Source organism: Ylistrum balloti, unplaced genomic scaffold (genome assembly GCF_031769215.1).
Source record: "Ylistrum balloti isolate Yb309-2 unplaced genomic scaffold, AGI_CSIRO_Ybal_v1 Utg369710, whole genome shotgun sequence".
In the NCBI taxonomy this organism is placed as follows: Eukaryota; Metazoa; Mollusca; class Bivalvia; order Pectinida; family Pectinidae; genus Ylistrum; species Ylistrum balloti.
The window spans coordinates 121,716-143,296 of record NW_026781936.1 but is presented as its reverse complement, the minus strand read 5'-3'; the positions used below and the strand labels follow the sequence as shown (position 1 = coordinate 143,296).

The 21,581-nt window shown below is 35.8% G+C and overlaps 2 protein-coding genes across 2 annotated transcripts; both read right to left on the bottom strand.

The window, feature by feature from the left end:
* Positions 1–5,274: 5,274 nt before the first annotated feature.
* Positions 5,275–6,270, bottom strand: LOC132565273 (uncharacterized). Its single transcript, XM_060229909.1, has one exon. It carries the CDS (start codon positions 6,268–6,270, stop codon positions 5,275–5,277), a length of 996 nt encoding a protein of 331 aa, XP_060085892.1.
* Positions 6,271–14,560: 8,290 nt separating this feature from the next.
* On the bottom strand, positions 14,561–17,414 carry LOC132565272 (WAG22 antigen-like). Its single transcript, XM_060229908.1, has 3 exons — positions 17,348–17,414; positions 14,985–15,998; positions 14,561–14,661 (listed from the first exon to the last, which is right to left on the bottom strand). Exons 1-3 carry the CDS (start codon positions 17,412–17,414, stop codon positions 14,561–14,563), a joined length of 1,182 nt encoding a protein of 393 aa, XP_060085891.1.
* Between the last annotated feature and the right edge of the window lie 4,167 nt (positions 17,415–21,581).

Sequence of the window (21,581 nt, the reverse complement as noted above, 5' to 3'; positions counted from 1 at the left end):
TTGGAGTATGTGGTCTGTGTTGATGTATCTGGTCTGTGTTAGTGTATGTGGTCTGTGTTGATGTATCTGGTCTGTGTTATTGTATCTGTGTTGATGTATCTAGTTTGTGTTGAGGTATCTGGTCTGTGTTGATGTATCTGGTCTGTGTTGATGTATCTGGTCTGTGTTGATGAATCTGTGTTGATGTATCTGGTCTGTGTTGATGTATCTGGTCTGTGTTGATGTATCTGGTCTGTGTTGATGTATCTGGTCTGTGTTGATGAATCTGTGTTGATGTATCTGGTCTGTGTTGGAGTATGTGGTCTGTGTTGATGTATCTGGTCTGTGTTGGTGTATATGGTCTGTGTTGATGTATCTGGTCTGTGTTGATGTATCTGTGTTGATGTATCTGGTCTGTGTTGATGTATCTGTGTTGGTGTATCTGGTCTGTGTTGGAGTATGTGGTCTGTGTTGATGTATCTTGTATGTGTTGGTGTATATGATCTGTGTTGATGTATCTGGTCTGTGTTAGTGTATGTGGTCTGTGTTGATGTATCTGGTCTGTGTTGATGTATCTGTGTTGATGTATCTGGTCTGTGTTGATGTATCTGGTCTGTGTTGATGTATCTAGTCTGTGTTGATGTATCTGTGCTGATGTATCTGGTTTGTGTTGAGGTATCTGGTCTGTTGATGTATCTGGTCTGTTGATGTATCTGTTGTTGGTCTGTGTTGATGTATCTGTGTTGTGTTCTGGTCTGTGTTGGATATGTGGTCTGTGTTGATGTATGTGGTCTGTGTTGATGTAGGTATCTGGTTTGTGTTGATGTATCTGGTCTGTGTTGATGTATCTGGTCTGTGTTGATGTATCTGTGTTGATGTATCTGGTCTGTGTTGGAGTATGTGGTCTGTGTTGATGCATCTGGTCTGTGTTGGTGTATATGGTCTGTGTTGATGTACATGGTCTGTATTGATCATTATCCGAGTCGTATGTATCTGTATTGCTATGTTTTATGGTAAGTCACATCTTTCATCTTTTTATTTCATAAAATTTATCACATCAGTGATTTTAAAAATCAAACAACATCACAATTAAACTCACATTAATTAACCTGATATCAACAGTCAATCTGCATAAATCGATTAAAAGTTGAACGACCTAATAAGCATACATGGTAATTTGTCTCATCCAATGATGGCCGATGTGAAATCGACGTTGATTTTCAAGGCAGCCTCTACAGCGATTTTTTTTTTTTTTTCTTTTTTTTTTTTCTGTTGTTCCAAGTTTCCTTTCATAGACAGGTTGACATAAAGAAAAGCAGCAAACATTCTAGACATTGATTAAGTGTAGACAAGAGACGCTCGTGACCAGATTTATAGAACACAATAGCAGCAATAAAGACCGTATTTTTATCGGTTATATCTACTTCAAAACAAAAGAAACATTATCCTTGTTAATATACTTAGTAAACACTTTGTTTACTGTATCAGAGCCCGTTACTAGACAACCTTGCCTGTTCATTGTCATCACAGGGTACTGTAAACTTCAAAGGGCTCAATACACATGTGATATTACAGTAAAGACTGTGAGTATTGAACCAAGACCTTAATTACGAGTCGAATCGGCCAGTTTAATAATCTTCACAGTCTGAACCTTATCAGATATTACTGAATGTGTTAGATGGCTTTTTACCCGACAGTTAACCCTTTGTGCACTGTTAAACAAATGAAACAATTTATCTCTCCATGCTTTCTACATTAGTCGATATATACCCGTTCTTTATGTTTACACGGATGACTAAGTCCTTTGTAATCGGGATATATCGATTTCTACGCGTATAATTAATGACCTAACGAAATTACATGTATATATTTTTGATAAGACATTACTGGTCTTTTTTTTTTCTTATGTAGTATATATATATATTGTTAAATCGCAAACTATTTATTTTTTAATTTATTTTTGTCACTCTACAAAGGCTAATCATTGATCTTCATCTCTAACAACTTTCACTAGACAATCTGTTACCTTGTGATTAAGCCTCTTTCAGTTTAAAATGTTGTTGATATCTTTAAGTGAGGTGTTTAAGAGGCGTTTTCTTCGTATTGCAAAAAAGGATGAAAAATGGGTGGGTGTGACTCACTTAATACTGACCCTAGGTCATGGCAGTGTATGATCTCCACGGCAGGGGTAAATATCGGAGATGCTTGTAATGAAATGGCAGAATCAACGTTAGCTGAATGGCAAGGAGTAGGAGATATCCTGTGATAATGCTTATGCATGCGACTAACAATGAAATCCGGATTAAAAGACATATTTCTGTGATCAAAAGCTGTATGGATTCAGCAGTGAATAGACACCGGAAACCAAACATCTGAACCCATGCTTGCATTAGAAACAGAATATCTATATACAGTGAAATAGGACCCTGTCACTACCATCAGCTGGCAAAATCATGGAGTTTTGGAAATTTTGAAGGTGTACAGTTGACTAATTAGAAACCTGCTGGAAACTCTTTCTCTGAGGTCATTCTGCGCTCTGATGAAGTAGACAAGTGTTGTTTTTTTTATTTGCCAAGAGAAAGAAAAATTAAGGGAGAGAAAAAAGTATTACGTTTTCAAAACATTGCTACCTGTGCACGAATAGTGAATTGCATGAGCTCCGAAGGCACGTTCAGAAAATTTATAAAGTGTGGCACCAATGATTGAAAGTCTCTTAATACGGTGACTGCAGTACTGCTTTAGAAAGGTTTATCAGCCTGAAAGAAAAGTTGGTATGGTGCATTGAGGTATCGGGTCACTATATTCGTCCGAATATCTCTTAGAGCGTGACCCCTGGTATCACCAGATTTTCAAACTTTTCATGAACATCAATAATGGTCCTGCTTCGCGATTTAGTTTCATTTTGACAAGTGAAATATCAATAATAATGAGATATGTTTGAGTCATGAAAACATGTAAAATAAAAAAAAAATTATCACAAACAATTGGCCTCTTGATTTGTATGCTGTAAATTAGTTAGGTTTCGCGAATTCTTTAATTTGCCAACTTACCTCTTCAGACATGATCGCGAAATAAATTATTCGCCGTGATCTAGACATGACTTTAAATTTGCGAATGAGCTATTAGATATATGGACTCCGATATCAGTAACCGAATTAACACGGACGTCATCAAGAGTTATTTCGTATAAATAATCGCGAGGGGTTCGAATTCGCGATTGATTCTCCTCGTGTATTAATGCGAAAATAAATACCACGCGAAATAAAAGTGATTTACAGTATTTGCTTGAAATCTGATGGGTGACTTTCATATTCGAACATCGTGCATACACATAAATCCACACATCTTTATAATTATGTGTATATATCTTTATATGTAAATACACAAAACTGCCGAGTCCTCTATATCGGTAACATCATGTTTGTATAATGTATTGTTTACCACAGAGGTAGCAGTACACAGTTTCTCGGTGTGGCCATGGGTGATATTTTTGTTCATTAGATTACCTCATTATAAAGGTTTTAATTAAAATTTTGAAAAAATAAATCCTTGCTGAAATTGGTCTTGTCATGTTGAAGTGGACAATGTGGGGTTTCATTTTTTTCAGAATAACATTTTAGCTTTGTGTTGGAGATTACTGTTTGAACCGTCCCGAATCTGTGTCTACGCCCCAAAGACTAGTTTTACAGGAAGTGAAATTTTCATAGTGTTTACATGTGGTCATGTAATGAAGAATTTCCGAGTTGGAATTTGCTAAAATGTAAGTTGTTTGTTACCATGACAGTGTTGTTGATTTTAAGACAGGCGTTCAGAAATACATTTCTTCTATGAAGTTGTAGTGTTAGGTTGGAATTAGCAGTATTTTTTTTTTATTTACGCAATGCTTATCTCTCTACCATTAATGTAATTGATACGTAGTTTATAAATATATATACATGTAATGATATATTTATCATAACCAAACTGCTATACCTGAATATCTCAAACATGACCAATAATTTCAGAAAAAATGCAAATTAACCGTTTCCTGCTACCAGAAGAGAATGATTAAGGGGAGATAACTGAGGATAAACTTCCTAATATTTGTTGGGATAATCTGGCACCGTGTGGTAATTCAACACTAGGGTGGTCATGGCGGCTCATTAAATGTTACTTCAATGTTTAAAAAATGCTTATTTATTCATGGTATCGAATGTAATCGTTACGATGATGCAGATTATATTATGAGAAGGCCTACTAATTACTGCAATCTGCATCCAAATTGTAACTGTCAACAACAAGATACGCGTATGGCGCTCATAGCCAATGAAATTCGTTTGAATAATTGTTATTTTGCTTTGAAGTAAAGTTTCTTAGTTAAGAACAATACATCCATCTAAATGACCCCGCTGATCGTTTGTCAATTTACAGACAAATTGAAACAAAGGGAAGTAACTGTTATTCTATTTACGGAGAAAAATAAACGAAGGGAAGTAACTCTGGGGATCAGATTATCAATTCGCCTCATGAAAGATCTCTTTGTGTTCTGCTAATAATGTCTGTGAACCTGATTTCAAACATCTGGTTAGATTTTGGACGAAAACAAAAGCAAAAAAAAATTTATTCTGAAGAGGAATTGGAGGAAATGATGTCCTTCGTCAAAAACATGTATGTGTTCTACAAGAGGATTTTCCAACTAATTAATGATAATATTGTTTGCAAAACGATAGGGGGATGTGTCCTCGCTCAGCCGATCTGTATTTGCCAGCCTTTGAGTATTGATTTACAAGGTATTCAATAGGTACGTAAGGTAGCCATGGATTGAACGTCCACAGTTATATATATGTATCATATCACCATAACTTGGCCAGTATTCAAACTGTTATCAACGTCTCATGAAATGAAAAGCATATATGCGTAAATTTGTATATGAAGTTACATGGAACCAACCCATATTACAGTTGGATTCTGAAATACACTTACATGTAAACTGAAACATAAAAAATGGCGAAATTCGACGATGTAGCAAAATTTATTAAATGATGACAAAATTGGATTGAAATTAAATGGAAACGAATGTGCATTATCATCTGGCGTCTTCTGGCAGCTCATAATCTCATTTCATTTACTTTAATAGGAACCTGTAATATAAATAATGAAAAAAAACTGAATGCAAACTGATCGATTTTTTCTTGCAAAAATGTCGAATCCTCTTGGTATATTTACATACGGCTATTATACATGAAAACTCAATATCTTCTTCAAGAAGTAAAGAATGTAACAAAACGAAACAGAGTTCAATGAAAACTTTCAACATTAATTACCTATTTTTCCTGATTTGCGTCTGGTGACAAAAGACATGCCACCGCTTCCCATGGCTCCTCCCATGGCACCTCCTCCCATAGTCCCGGCTCCCATGCCCATACCAGACCCAGCGCCAGCCATCATTCCACTACCCATAGCTCCGCCAGCCGTCATACCACTGCCCATGGCTCCGCCTGCCATCATTCCACTGCCCATGGCTCCGCCTGCCATCATACCACTGCCCATGGCTCCGCCAGCCGTCATACCACTTCCCATAGCTCCACCAGCCATCATCCCACTGCCCATAGCTCCACCAGCCTTCATACCACTGCCCATAGCTCCACCAGCCGTCATACCACTGCCCATAGCTCCGCCAGCCATCATTCCACTGCCCATGGCTCCGCCTCCCATCATCCCACTTCCCATGGCTCCGCCTCCCATCATTCCACTTCCCATTGCTCCAGCTCCCATCATTCCACTTCCCATAGCTCCACCTCCCATTCCACTGCCCATGGCTCCGCCTGCCATCATTCCACTGCCCATGGCTCCGCCTGCCATCATTCCACTTCCCATTGCTCCACCTCCCATCATCCCACTTCCCATTGCTCCACCTCCCATCATCCCACTTCCCATTGCTCCACCTCCCATCATTCCACTACCCATTATACCACCGCCCATTCCGTAAGTCGGTATGCCACCAGTTGAGCCATAGAAGGACCAGCTTCGCCCAGGAATCATTGAACACATTCCGCTAAACATGCCCCCACTGGTACCATAAAAAGGTATAGCTGTACTACTAATCATCCCGAAATCTCCGCCTCCCGTCATTCCGCCAGTGCCAGAAATCATCCCGGCACTAGGCATTGCACCTCCGGTGGCTGACATCATTTCGCTTCCCGATACCCCTCCGCCACTAGCCATCATTCCTGTGGCAGACGTAGCAGGGAATATCACACCGGAAGTACCTCCCGTAGACGTACCGGCCGTGCCTGACATCATACTGGTCATCGCGGATGGCCCATCGCCTACAGAACAAACGAATTTAACTCAGAAATTCTGAAGTTTTTTGAAAAATTGCTTTATTTTATTTATTGATTTTCCTTTATTTATATATTTTGTCGATTTTGCTATAATCTCATGAACAAGATTTTCCTGTTCAGGAGTATTACTACACTGAGGTATCGGTGCCTTTTCCTTGTCGTTCCAAGTATCTCGGGGTGAATTGTTCTTTGTTTTATTCACTATTCACATCGTAAATAACTATTCTTTATCACTATGTACGATGTAATCATTGAATGTCCAGGTGAAAGTGAAGAAACCACTAGATCGATGATATGATCGAGCAAATCCTTAGATTTACACTTAGGTCAATATTTCAGTTAAAGTGAACCAACGTTATTGACCTTTTACAGGAATAAGCGTTCATAGATAGGAAGAGACGAAAGAGTAAAGAAAGGCCGGGAAGGATGGAGATCGGGAGACGGGAGTCGGGGAACGCGGGTCGGGAGACAAGAGTCGGGGACGGAGGTCGGGAGACGAGAGTCGGGGGGGATGGGGATCGGGAGAAAAGAGTCGGGGGAAGGAAGATCGGGAAACGAGAGTCGGGGAACGCGGGTCGGGAGACAAGAGTCGGGGGACGGAGGTCGGGAGACAAGAGTCGGGGGACGGAGGTCGGGAGACGAGAGTCGGGGGGATGGGGATCGGGAGACAAGAGTCGGGGGAAGGGAGATCGGGAAACGAGAGTCGGGGAACGGATGTCGGGAGATGGGAGACGGGAATCGGTGGAAGGAAAGTTGGAATGGGTAACGGAAGACGAATATTTCAAGGAATGTTGCCAGGTTTCAACATTCCATTCAGGTCAGTAACTTTTAATCACATCCTAAGATGAATTATCGTGAAATTTCTTCTGGACAAAGGCTTTTAGGTAGTTCATATTCATAGCTTTTAAATTAACATGAGGTTAATAAAAACAAGTAAAAATCAAGGTATTAATACAACCGGCAAATGATTCATTGTTTATGATGTTGGCCTGCGTAACATCAGGTGAATATCTGCGCTGCGTGATTCCAACCTCTGAACCATTAATAGTTTGTATTTAATCCTTGAAACTAATTGGTCTGTGCTGATATAGTTGTCTTCTTAGGCAAGATAATTAACCCTAATTCTTTGGATGGCACGCGACGTGTCTTCCGTGAGGTATTCAGTGAGATAGCTACCAGCAACTACGAAGTTACTCCGCCGCAAACTGACCCTGACATTTTTACGGGGCGATAAACCAAATAATCAAACTAATGACTTAAGTGGTTATGATGTCCTAATTGTGATTCGCAATTGTGAAAATTAAAATATATATGTTGTCATTAATTAAACTCAGAGAATATTGTATAACACTCTCTTAACGGATACAACGTCGGGGTCGTGTGTAAGGGCGTCGTGAAACGTACAGCTGACGTCAGTCTTACCTCTAACTACGCCAACACATACTGCATAGCAGAAGAGAAACGTCAGCGCTAGATGGCGCCCCATTTTCTAAAATACAAAAATGAAAACACAATATTTCATAAACAATCGACAAAAGAAATATTACAATAAATAGTCAGTAGATATCAAAGCACAAGTTCTCATTTACCTATCAAATAACATATATATATATATACGTTAAAGCATTATGTGAACGATTTTATAGACGTATTATTGTACACTCGAACCTCGTTACCTCGAACTCGGCGTGACCACGAAGAAACTGCGAGATAACCTAGTGTTCCATTTAAGTGAGTTCGAATGTTTTGTGTAATTTTTGAGTTATACGAGGTTCGACTGATAATCTAGAATATAAATTCTGTTTGATTTTGTTTGATAAAAACTGAAATTCTTATTGGAAGGTCCTAAAATATGGCATAAAAGAATATCGCCCAAAGTCTAATATTTCTTTATTCTAATTTTAGATAATTACTCATAATGCCTTTTTCCCCATTAATCAGTTTACGATATAGTGGTGAACAAAACCACCTGAATTATGTAGTCGCAATTCTCTAAGCATTCTTTAAAAACAATACGTACTCTCTGATATCGCTCCTTGAACACGGGAATTTACATGCGTAATCATGTCGTTCAAATTTTATCTTTCAGAAGTCATAAATATGGTCTACAACTAAACAATTGGTGTACTATTTCCAAATCTGGGTCGACACAAAATTAACTCTCCAACGAGATCGTTAATCATTCATAGGATTCAAACTTTGCAACACTGCCCACTAACTCCCTCATCCCTCCCGATAACTCCCTCATCCCGCCCCCTAACTCCCTCATCCCTCCCGCTAACTCTCTCATCCCTCCCGCTAACTCCCTCATACCGCCCGCTAACTCCCTTATCCCGCCCGCTAACTCTCTCATCCCTCCCGATAACTCCCTCATCCCGCCCGCTAACTCCCTCATCCCTCCCGTTAACTCCCTCATCCCTCCCGCTAACTCCCTCATTCCTCCCGATGACTCCCTCATCCCGCCTGCTAAATCCCTCATCCCGCCCGCTAACTCTCTCATCCCTCCCGATAACTCCCTCATACCGGCCGCTAACTCCCTCATCCCGCCCGCTAACTCTCTCATCCCGCCCGCTAACTCCCTCATCCCGCCCGCTAACTCATTCATCCCTCCCGATAACTCCCTCGTTCCTCACGATAGCTCATTCAACGTATGCAATTGTATGTAAAAAATAACGGAAGACAGTAAGAAAAATATCTCGCTCTCTTGGAAAGAGAAAAAATTACATAAAATTTGTCAATCGCAATTTTGTAGATTAGGAAGACAAGAAATTTTAATATGAACCATTAACCAGTTTCCTTTCACGTGCGATAGATTTGCGCGAGTCGTGCACTGGAAACAAATGCAAGAAAGTTAATCGTCGCGAATAATGACAAAATTAAATAAACAGTTTAAAATAGCATTCAATAGAGTCTTTTTCGCGAAAGTTGTTTTGGCGCGTTATCGTGACCGATTAACCGCGTTCAGTAAACGAATGGGAAAATAACAAATATTGATAAAATGTTTATATATTCAATAACTTTTAAGAAGAGAGTATAAATGACATGTTATATCTAACTCTTACCTGTACGTCCGACAAAGTTCTGACAGGGATCTGATTAAAAGGCATATGATCAGATATTTATATGTACAGACAAGGAAGAGACTTTTTCGTGTGTACTTTTATGTTATACCTAATACAGAAAAAAAAACATTTAAAGCATGTCTGTGACTTTTGTTTTGTAACCTTTCGACCCCGTAGGCATGTTGAACAAGGCAGCATGCCCACATCATATAACATTTACAATGATGATCTGATATCATGACAGTCAAATGATTTACAGAGGTAAACTTTAAACAATTGATTCTAAAACATCTTTTATGATTCATTCCAGTTTTCTTTCTGTTTTAGGTAACTACATAGTGCACGAAACAATCAACAAGATTTAGTGGTGACGAACAGCAATATAAAAAAACAAACTCCTACGTGCATGTTAAATATGTAAAAGTAACACGACATAACTACCTCGTAAGCTTTTCCGTGACAGAGATTGACGTCTCTTAAATGTTTTAAATCTAATTTCGTAGAAATCTATTAATAGAACTTGTGACTTCTACATACACAAGAATACATTTTTTTTCAACATGTCATGGTCTAGCAATGTATAGGTCTCCTGTGTACACGCTTTCATGGCGTTTTGATATTTCCCCTATTGTTGGAATTTCACACTAACAATCTCTGATAACCCCTGAAGACTGAAGCAATTGTGTATATTTATTAGTACAGATAGAGGGAAGGGCGTTGATTTCAATTTGCTCTTACATTGCCCACCAACTCTGCAAAGAAATAAACACCAACCATTACGATATGACTCTTTACGTTCTTAAAAGGGGAAATTTGTGCTTTTTATTTTTAGAACTAGATGTGATTTGTTGTACCTTTTACCACGTGACCGCAGAGATTACAAATTATTCTTTGTAGCAAACAGGTGTTTTTTTTCAACATTACAACTTAAAGTTTTATTTAGTGAGATGGATGTCGAAGCTAGCTTCAAAACCTCACCACTTCAATATGAATAAAAAATGTAACACGGATCTATTTACCGTAAGACTAAGATTTCTTGATATTCCTAAAATTAATATTTTCATCACAAGCTTACAAATTCAAGTAAAAATATTTTAACTGAAATCTTTCTTTGATGTTACAATGCAAAATGGAAAGTGGGAAAATTTATAAACTATGGTGATAACTTTGTGAAAAGAGGGTTGTACATGTGCTTCCGATCAACACAATTGGAAATTAAGCACAAAGTTTTCTTATTTGTTTGTATAAATTCTAAACTTGACTGGAGGAATAAACTATTACTGATATCAGATATAAAATGATATTAATCTTCTCAAACACTGAAAAGGACCCAATGCTTTATCTAAAAAAACGTCAACTTTTCTTTCCAGTCTAGAAACTTCTTTTGTGACCTGTGATCTGTGATAGTGGTAGACATATGGTACCAACCATAGCTGTAATAAAGAAAAAAATTATCTAAGGACGCGAATAAATATCTTCTGATCGAGTATAAATCATAATAAGTGGTATAGGATTTTCAAAATCTTCTTTCCATTTATGAATTAAAAGCAGATGATAAAAATGTTTAAGCCATGTTGAGATATACAAATATGAGAAAGTTCCACTGAATTTTGTGTTTATATTTCAATAATATAAACAGGACATTGTTGATTTCTTTTGAGAGTATAATGACGTCATGTGATTGTTTGTGTTATACCCTCTAAACGGTTTCAATTTCCAGAAAACATGGATATAGAATCATTGATGTTTACCATATGACCCGAGGTACATATCATTCGTTCACAGTTCAATAGTTCAGCGATGTATATTTCATAAGCACAGCGGTAGCTCCTTTTTTATGAGATTTTTAATATGGTTTTTCACATATATTGGTACTTTTTAAATATAGTTTTCACATATTACGGTACTTTTTTATATGAATTTTGACATATCATGGTTCTTTTTTGATATGGTCTTTCTCATATCATGGTACTTTTAAAATATGGTTTTTCACATATCATGGTATTTTTCAATATAGTTTTCCTATATCACAGTACATTTAACTAGCTTTGAGAAAATATATTTGCATGTTTACTAATTCACGTGGGCGTAGATTTGTTGATATTAGGGACTGATTGATTGATCAATATGATGTAATTACCACACTGATACCACATATCAGTTAGGTACGATATGGTGATATCACAATATTCCTTGACGAAATATTTCATATCGAAATGAAGTTTTAGTCGTGATAATAGAAATTACGTAGAAATGTTGCTATGGTACTTTATTTTATTGAATGAAGTTATAAGTTTAAAACAAACTAAAAAAAAAAAAAAAAACAGATTAGTCTTTTTAAAAAAAGGTAAACAAAAACAAAACAAACAAACAAAAATTGATTAAGCATCTTTATTTACAATTTTTTAGAATGAATTTCTGATTTTTTTTCAGTCGTGAGTGTCTTTACTGACTAATATACACGAAATGTGAACAACTGTTTTATGACAAATGAAAACTAATAATGTGATATATGGAATACCATTGTGACAAAGAGGAATTTTTGACAGAATCCATTAGAAAATATTTGTTGAACGGTGTCCATTCGGTAAATTTGTCATATTGATAAATACCTTCAATATTTTGCCTCGGGATTTGAACGTGAATAAGTAATGTGGATACGAAAGACAGGAACCGACAACAGGATTAGTTAATATAGATATTCGTACCAAGCACAACGACATTCTGGTCAGACTAATTACCTGTCCACTTCCTGAAAAAGGCTGTTTTATATGTAACATATGTGTTGTATACTCATAGAACGTTTGTTAATATCACGTCATTAGTCCTTTCAGCCTGTCAATTAACATTTAGTAAAGGGGTTCCACAAAACACAAACATGACAGATAAAAACGGAGAAATATATCATAGTCTTTTTACGATATCGAAATTTTATTTCTTTTATACGTAGCAAGGGAAACAACTCTCTTAGTTCTACATCTGGAGCCAGGTGTCACTTTGTCGCATTCGTCGCGTGATGGTGCTACTGAAAATGATGTAATGTCTAAATTAATCTAGGTTTTCTAATCACAGGACACAAGGACAAAAACCTAATTCTTCATTAAATTGTCAACTGTTTAATTCATCTTGTATCCTCCGACTTGTAAAAGAGCAAAAATATCTCACAAGCGTTGTTTGTTCGTTAACATATATGATCAATGAATCAATATCGATTTTCAATACTTCATGTTTGTGCCTTTTAAGGAATGATTTTTTCTTATTCTATTCATTCATTTCTCTATTTATTAATTCATTTATTTCTTTTCAGAATTTATTCGATTATAACAATTTGGGTCTATGAATATATCGTCATGACTGTTTGGCGAGGGGAAGAAGTAACGCGAGACTGTGATTTGCTATGTATTACTAGACAATGATGATGCTTTTATGCAAAATACAGCCTGCTTCAATGCTTTCAAAGCGCCAGATGTAAGATATGAAACATGTCGGACAGATTTTCCTTGCAGTTTGTCTTTTATCTCCTTGTGTTTTATATATTACCTTCGTCGATATCGGTTTTGAGTTACAAAGACGGTTCTGTTCAAACCCAGTAATTATTTCAACTTATTAGTACTTAAGTTGTTAGAATTATACAAGGAAATATCACAAAAGTGAAAAGAATGTGACATGATTTGATATAAGATTACTTTTGAAGTATTTACCCCATATAACCTTTTACAATTCAAGTAAAACTCACTTTTATGTCAATCAAATAGTTCAGTGTCTTTTAATTTGCGTAACAAATTATAAAATGCCTTATCGTAGAAAAATTACAAGAAAAACAAAATACAAAAAAACCCCAACAAAATATGATACTTAACGACTCTTGAAAAAAGGAAAATAACACCTGATGTCCAAGATGATGTTTACTACCGACACCTACTATGTCATTAGGTTCAAATCAATAAAAGTCAAGCTCTCAAAATGAGAGCTGTTCTACTAAGAAATCATCGAACACATCTAACTTCATATTGATTTACATTAAGATAATTTTCATTGTGGGTGTCGTCGATGAAGCAGAAAACGCTTGTCCTACGGAACACCTGAGCTTTCCATTTCTTTTGCAGGGGTCTTCTATGTTAATCTTATTGTTGATAATATCGTTCCCTAAGTTCCTCAAATTTTAAATTATACAAGATTCTTTTGATATGTCGATACTTTTTATCATTATTTTTATATCGCCCAAGACAGTGCTTGATTTCCCAATAAGGACCATGATTACGACCATAAGACATTTCTATTTTTGTGTATTTATTTTTTTCTGTCGATTTTCAATATTTATCACGGACGTTGTGATATTGGGAACAAACCCTTATGATATCAAATGCAACTTGTAAACATCATCAGTGATAGGTTGTAGAAACAGAAAATATTATATAAGATACAATTCAGAATTAAATACAATAGAGCCAGATAATGAATTCAGCTGCGTCATTCGTCCTTCTTGGACACATCATCCAGCTGTTTCGTCCTTCTTGGACACATCATCCAGCTGTTTCGTCCTTCTTGGACACGTCAATGATATTACATCATCCAGCTGTTTCGTCCTTCTTGGACACATCATCCAGCTGTTTCGTCCTTCTTGGACACGTCAATGATATTACATCATACAGCTGTTTCGTCCTTCTTGGACACATCATCCAGCTGTTTCGTCCTTCTTGGACACGTCAATGATATTACATCATAAAGCTGTTTCGTCCTTCTTGGACACATCATACAGCTGTTTCGTCCTTCTTGGACACGTCAATGATATTACATCATACAGCTGTTTCGTCCTTCTTGGACACGTCAATGATATTACATCATACATCTGTTTCGTCCTTCTAGGACTCGTCAGTGATGTTACATCATACATCTGTTTCGTCCTTCTAGGACTCGTCAGTAATGCTAAAAGCCTGACATATTGACCTTTGTAGATTACCGAGAAAATACAAAAAAAACCTAGTCGAAAACGTTGTTGAGATCGGGAGGTGAACAGGCACACTGATTCATCAAACTGAGTATCAAATATCAGTAGAATAAAATAAGATAATACAAGAAACTCCGAGAATATCAACCTGGATGTAGGGCAGAAATGTGAAAAAGTACATTCACAGACCCTTAACTTTAATGTATAAGTAGTTATTTATTTAAATATTATGCATATTTAAACAAACTTCATGTAAACAGCTTGATGAGAAACATCTTAGATTCAAATTTTTGTTTACATTTTGTTCTCTTTTTGATTTCCCGAAATGTCCTTTTTCTGTCATTGTCATCTTTGAATGAATTACATATAAATAAAAAGATAACACATTCTGTTTGGCATAACCGTAATATTTAATAATTTAACTGGTACATAAAACACACACAAGTTTGTTTACAAAGGATGTATATATAATGCAACGTTTGTAATATTCATCTAGGTTTCGTTGTCTGTGATCCGCAGCTGTCGTAGTCTTAATAGGAACCTGAAATGTAAACGGATTATTGTGAAATCAACATTATTTTTTCTAAATCGAAGAGCTATGTAAATACTATATTACTTGTTAAATGTAAATTTCAGTGAACCATGCTATCATGACAAGAGAACATGTCTTACCTCTCTTTTTTACACTGGTTGTAAATGCGGGTCCAGCTGAGCCCATGCCGCCCATTGATCCCATACCTCCCATGGAAGTCATGCCGCCAGTTGCACCCATACCTCCCATGGAAGTCATGCCACCAGTTGCACCCATTCCACCCATACCTCCCATTCCACCCATACCTCCCATTCCACCCATACCACCCATTCCACCCATACCTCCCATAGAAGTCATGCCACCAGTTGTACCCATACCTCCCATAGAAGTCATGCCACCAGTTGCACCCATACCTCCCATAGAAGTCATGCCACCAGTTGCACCCATACCTCCCATACCTCCCATTCCGCCCATTCCACCCATTCCACCCATACCACCCATACCACCTGTTGCTCCCATAGAAGTCATACCTCCCATGCCTCCCATGCCTCCCATGAATTTTCCGCCTCCCATACCACCCATACCACCCATAGCTCCCATGCCACCCATAGTGCCCATTGAACCCATACCTCCCATGGCACCCATGCCTCCTGCTGCGCCCATTGAACCCATGCCTCCCATGGTACCCATGCCTCCTGTTGCGCCCATTGAACCCATGCCTCCCATAGTGGTCATGCCTCCTGTTGCGCCCATTGAACTACCTCCTGCCATTGAACCCATAGTTCCCATGCCTCCCATGGCACCCATGCCTCCTGTTGCGCCCATTGAACCCATACCTCCCATGGCACCCATGCCTCCTGTAGTGCCCATTGAACCCATACCTCCCATGGTGGTCATTCCTCCCATACCACCCATACCTCCCATACCACTCATGCCTCCTGTAAAAGATGGATACGAGGTTGTATAGTAGGTGGATACTATTGGAGTTCCGACTGATAGTGAGTGCCGTTTATAATACAAGGATCTAGCACTTATGGGCATTTGCCATGGTGTAGTACTTGAGCTGCGTCTGTTGTACCAGTTAGAGCCATACCATGGACTCGTGCTAAATGATGACATTCCCGCTCCGCCCCCGTACATGCTGGATCCTGCTCCTGTATAAAATACAGAAAGCGAGTCTTACAACTCGGTATGTGTATGGTGACAGAGTCAATGGCATGTTTTCGTATAAAACAAACAAATATACGAGAAATGGGAATAAAATCAAAATGCAATAAACATAGAAATAACAAACAAACAACAAAATAAATAGATAAATCGTTGGAAGTTAAAAAAACTAATTAGTTGTAGACGAATGAATTCTTATTCAACGTCAACAAATACAACATATATACTCCCCGTAATAATTAGAAAATCATGTTTGTTAAAAGTAACGCATTAGATTTATGTCATAGACTTGAATAAGCATCAATGAATGCACCTACCATGTACTCAAGTTCTTAAACATCAATTCTTCTATAGAATTAAAATAAATAGTAAGATATTATGATATATCGCATATTCCTAGAAATAGACAAAACATTACCATACTGCTGTTTCTTTCTTTTAAGACCCTTTGATGATGTTCACAGCTAAATGTATATATATCCGAAACACATGTCGTGAAAATCAAAATGATTTAAAACTATTGCTGGAATATGAGCAAATGATAATCTTTTCTTTTCCTTATGATCTTTTTAACTCATTTGAGTTACCCCTTTTCCTTATTATTATTTAACTCATTTGAGTTACTTCTTTTCCTTATTATCTTTCTAACTTATTTGAGTCAATCATTTTTCTTATAATCTTTCTTACTCATTTGAGTCAATCCTTTCCTTATCATCGTCTAAATAATTTGGATCAATCCTTTTCCTTATTATCATCTAAATAATTTGAGTCAATCCTTTTACTTATTATCTTTCTTACTCATTTGAGTCAATCCTTCCCTTATCAAAATAATTTGGATCAATCCTTTTCCTTATTATCATCTAAATAATTTGAGTCAATCCTTTTACTTATTATCTTTCTTACTCATTTGAGTCAATCCTTTCCTTATCATCGTCTAAATAATTTGAGTCAATCCTTTTACTTATTATCTTTCTATCTCGTTTCAGTTAATCCTAAAACTCGTCTCCTTTTGAGTTATAACTACAAGAAAATGATTAACATGTAAGATGTCTGAATAAAGTTAATTAATCATGTGTAGGTTTGTATCTGGATGGCTTCATGTCCCGATGTATATCTAATCATCTATATATACCTAAGTGAAAAAGCTAATTTGATATGTAACTAGTCACGTTTTAAGCGCCCTTAGAAATAAGAAATAACTTGTCCATTACTTTGTCGCCCAATGTGTAGTTACAAGCTTTTTGTCAGTTTGCTGTAGTGTTTTTAACAACCATTAGTGAGAGTGAAACATTGTAAGCAAAAAAACTATGATGATGTCGATCTCCATATATCTTACCCCAGTTGGTGCCCATTCCTGGCTGGGCGACATAGCAGGCAAGAACCACGGCAAGAAGAAACATCATTTTCTGAAATCATCCAAATCATGTTTTAGGTTGTGATTGTGATATGTTTGTAAGCTGATATCTATGACTATTCGAGCATAGATACATCAAGAAAATACTTAGAAACTTCAGATAATAAGTGAAAGACTGTGAAACAAATGGGGAAATGTGTCATGGCAATTTTTACACAGAGGCCATTAAAAACCCAGAGGAATCAGACCAGGTGATCCAAAAGAGTTCATATTTTCTGTTATAGTTACAAGAGCCATGTAACTCTGGGTTATTCTAAGTACGTAAATGGCACGTTCTCAAAATGAGAACCAGGTATATAACACTGAATCTACCAGGCATAACAACTAGCATCGAACACAAACATTTATAACTTGATAACAAACAGCATATTTTCAAATGAGGCCATGACAGTGATATTTTTTTCATTTTCAAAATCGTTTCTCAATCTGCACCTTCCATAGTCATCAAATATAAGTTTATATTAGCTATCGACATCAATGAGGGAAACGTACGTGATGCACGCAAAATTATCAACAATCAATTCTATGTCGAATTCGGTCATTTTGTTTTAATTAGAGGGGCTGTCATACCATGCCTTTTGTATGGAAATACTGTTGAAATCATTTGTTTTACTATTGCAATAAACCCGAAATCGACAATTGAGACAGGTTCTATAAATATGAATTGTGCTGTTGTATACAATTATGTATTTATGTCATTTTTAGCTTCTTCGTTAATAACGTTTTCATGCACAATTTTGATAACACTTATAATTACTTTTCTTGCAAGTATTGTTCAAGACGTTTAACAATTTGTTTTATATTATAATTAATGGCGATCATATTGCTTTAACCAGTTTCTGTATATATTATTATATTATTAATTTAGAGACAACCTTCGTTACGAGCTACTGTGTAAAATATTGCCTTACCTTTGTCTAGAGGGATTCGGATATGCTGGAATTGTACCGCTCTCCTGTGATGGAGGTCTCTTTATAGTAGCTGACGCGGAAGAACATTTGCACGCGGGTTAATTGTTTGTGCGCGGCATATGACAGTTAACTTGTAATTCTGTTGCATCGATGTGACTGTTTGACCTCAGTGCTGTGTTTAACATGCTAGTCTGACAACGTAACATCATAAATTTACTGTTGATTCATGGGTTAAATGTCAATGATATAATGCTTATAACGGGATGACGTCGATTTGTAAAAAGCAAAAAATGTCATCGTAAAGGTTTGCATTGTCTGTACTATGAATCAATGAACAACATCCACGTTTATTAAGAAATAAAATGTTCTTGATAGTTGTTTTTTGCAAGAAGAAAGTGCTACAGGGGTAGCATTTTTATTTAACTATTAATCAGTTATGATTCATCGAAAGCTGCTCGCTCTGATTAACATGAAATTAAAGGTCCTTTTTTCTATTGAGTATTTTATGAACATCAGCCTTAGCATCGTCAGAGTACTGTAGTATTGAATTATTTCATTAAACTATTTGTGATGATATAGAACCAAAATATTTGTTTTCCAATAAATAAATTATACAATTATTGTTGTAACCATATAAACAGTGTTACGTTTTTTAATAGAAAGTTATCATTTAATTGGTCTGTTGTGTCATGTCATGAGACCATGTCATAAATATCGTAAGGCACGTGTTTAAAAATATTTATGTGACGTCATGAATGAGTCGCGTCTTAATAATGTCACATAGTAGTTTCAGTAGTCTGTGTAGAAATAATATGTTTATAAGGAGACCAAATTAAGAGCTTCCTCTGAATTTTCCAAAAAAAAAAAAAAAAAAATGAGTCAATTATTATTTGATAAAGACTCGTGACGTTTCAAATTATTGATCTCGTTCAATAAATTCCATATTATATCGATATATATGTGAGATGCTCTACATACAATATAAGAAAAAACGGTCACGTTATGTCTCATTTAGTTCTTCTTATCGTTGTTTCATCAATAAATACGGAGGTCAATATAGATATTTCCTTTTACGACTTCTTATTTTTCTTTTGCAATGATTTCATACAAATTAGTTAGCTATAAAAGGAATCTACGACGTCATCCTATTTAAAAATCATAAAAAAAATCTGGAGAAAATATCTTCTGGTGTTAAATGTTATTAATATTTTCTATCTGATCGTTATAACAATGATATGTTTCTCGGAATTGTTTTTCTCGATAACAATATCCCTGAGCAGATAATCCTTCGTTATTTAATTCAAAATAAAAAACTGTTTTTGTCTACTTCGGTGTGTAGTGTTATGTTCTATGATACGGAATTGTTATCATGTACACAAATCAGACAGGAGTAGTGTAGCACATCATACTGAAACAGGAAAATAGAAATGGATAATTTCGTCATATTCAGATAATTTTAAACAACAAGAATAAAAACCTAAAAGAAATAACAGTGTGGACCAGAAAATTTTCAACGATGATAGACTAGATGTGGCGAAAGAGTGAGAGTCTTCAGTTTCATTGATGTTACTTAACATCAAAACAAGGTAAAGTCAAGTTGATTATAATGTGATACTCTCAAAAAGAGAACTGTGGCATGAACAACGGGACTGGGACCACTAGTATATTACATGACACTGAACATATCAAATACGATTTTCGATTTTTTTTATACAAATTTATTTTGCGTTAACGTGTCATATTCTACATATTTATCTGCAAGTGAATCTAGGTTATTTGATTTCCAGGGGTTTTTTGACATGCAAGATTAATATATATATATATATAAAACAGATATATTTAAAGACAGCATAACGTACATATAAATAAACAAGTCAAAAATAAAAAGAAAATCTCTCGGCCTGAAAACAATTTTCCCACCAAACACGGCAAAGATGTTAACAGCCAAAAATGTAATGCCTACCCAAACTACCGAGCAGTTCCTAGGATATCATATCAGGGAGGTCATGTCATAAAAGCGAATTAAATTTTATCAAAAAAATAAAAACAAATCAATAAAAAATAAGTAGTTCCGAAAGATTTTCCAGACAAGCTTTGTCATTCGTCATGATATATATCTTCAAATTAAAAGACAAATCCTTATTTGTTTTATTGTTCTTTTATTCATGTAAATATCTTTATAATAGCAGTAGATTTCATAGCTAGTTGTCGTTGGATATGTCATTTGCATATGTATAGTTTTCTTGTTTATCTATAGTATTGTTAGTGTATTGTTTATCAGTGGACGAGTGACAAAATACAGACATCTAGCATTGCTGTATTCCTTGTTAAAGATTTTCGTAACATATTTAAGATATTTTATGTATAAATGATTTCTCCATCATTTTATAAAACAACATTCGACATCCTTATGTCAAATTTTGAATATATGTTAGCACAACACTTCATTACTTAGAAAATGTTAAATGTATATATAGACTATAGCATTACCATTCTTTAAATCTTGATATGAATTACAATATTCTTATCTTTTGTTGAATGTAGGTAGAGTATAGGTAAGATGTCATTGTCATATCACTGGTTAATTTTTATTTCAAATTCAATTAAACGAAGAAAATAATAGAAAAAGTCCTTTTACTTACTTAAGCGTTATATGTGTATCGTACAGACAAATTATTTATCTATTTGTAATTACCTTCCATTAAATTAAGCTAAAACAGCTTCCTAATTAGTATTAAAACGTTGAAATAACGATAGTTTTGTATATAGAAGATAAAAGTTTGACAATAATGGTAGAATGTATTCGGGTGAATTTCTGAAGTTCTCAAGCAAAAACATCAAATTGAAAATAAATTTAGTTTTAAACTAAAGGGAAAAGATATTCCGGTGAATAATGAAGTTCTCCAACAAAAATATCAAAACTATTTAATGAGATCACTTGTTCTAGTCAGCGACTTTAATGATCAACATAAGTTCATTAGATGAACATAGAATGAGTTTTCTTCTGTACCATCTGTTTTCTTGTACCATGTGTTGTTGTATTTGATGCTCGTTAATATAGCTGCTAGTGACGTTGTTCTTAACCTGTTACTATTTTTTGAAAACTTGACATTATTTCGATTGGTCTAGATTAAAAGAAATAACAAGAAAATACCAACACGTAAGTAAAATTATAACCCATACTTAAATTTAATTAAACTAGGGCAAAACATTAACAAAAGAAAGATTAACACGGAGAAAACGTA

What these genes read in the sequence shown, in the direction of transcription:
- LOC132565273 (XM_060229909.1), bottom strand. Translation starts at nt 6,270, where the DNA reads ATGACCAGTATGATGTCAGGCACGGCCGGTACGTCTACGGGAGGTACT.
- LOC132565272 (XM_060229908.1), bottom strand. Translation starts at nt 17,414, where the DNA reads ATGATGTTTCTTCTTGCCGTGGTTCTTGCCTGCTATGTCGCCCAGCCA. An exon ending in AGGAATGGGCACCAACTGGG is followed by an intron (nt 15,999 to 17,347) that starts GTAAGATATATG and finishes TATTTTATACAG; the next exon opens with GAGCAGGATCCAGCATGTAC. An exon ending in AACCAGTGTAAAAAAGAGAG is followed by an intron (nt 14,662 to 14,984) that starts GTAAGACATGTT and finishes ATTCATTCAAAG; the next exon opens with ATGACAATGACAGAAAAAGG.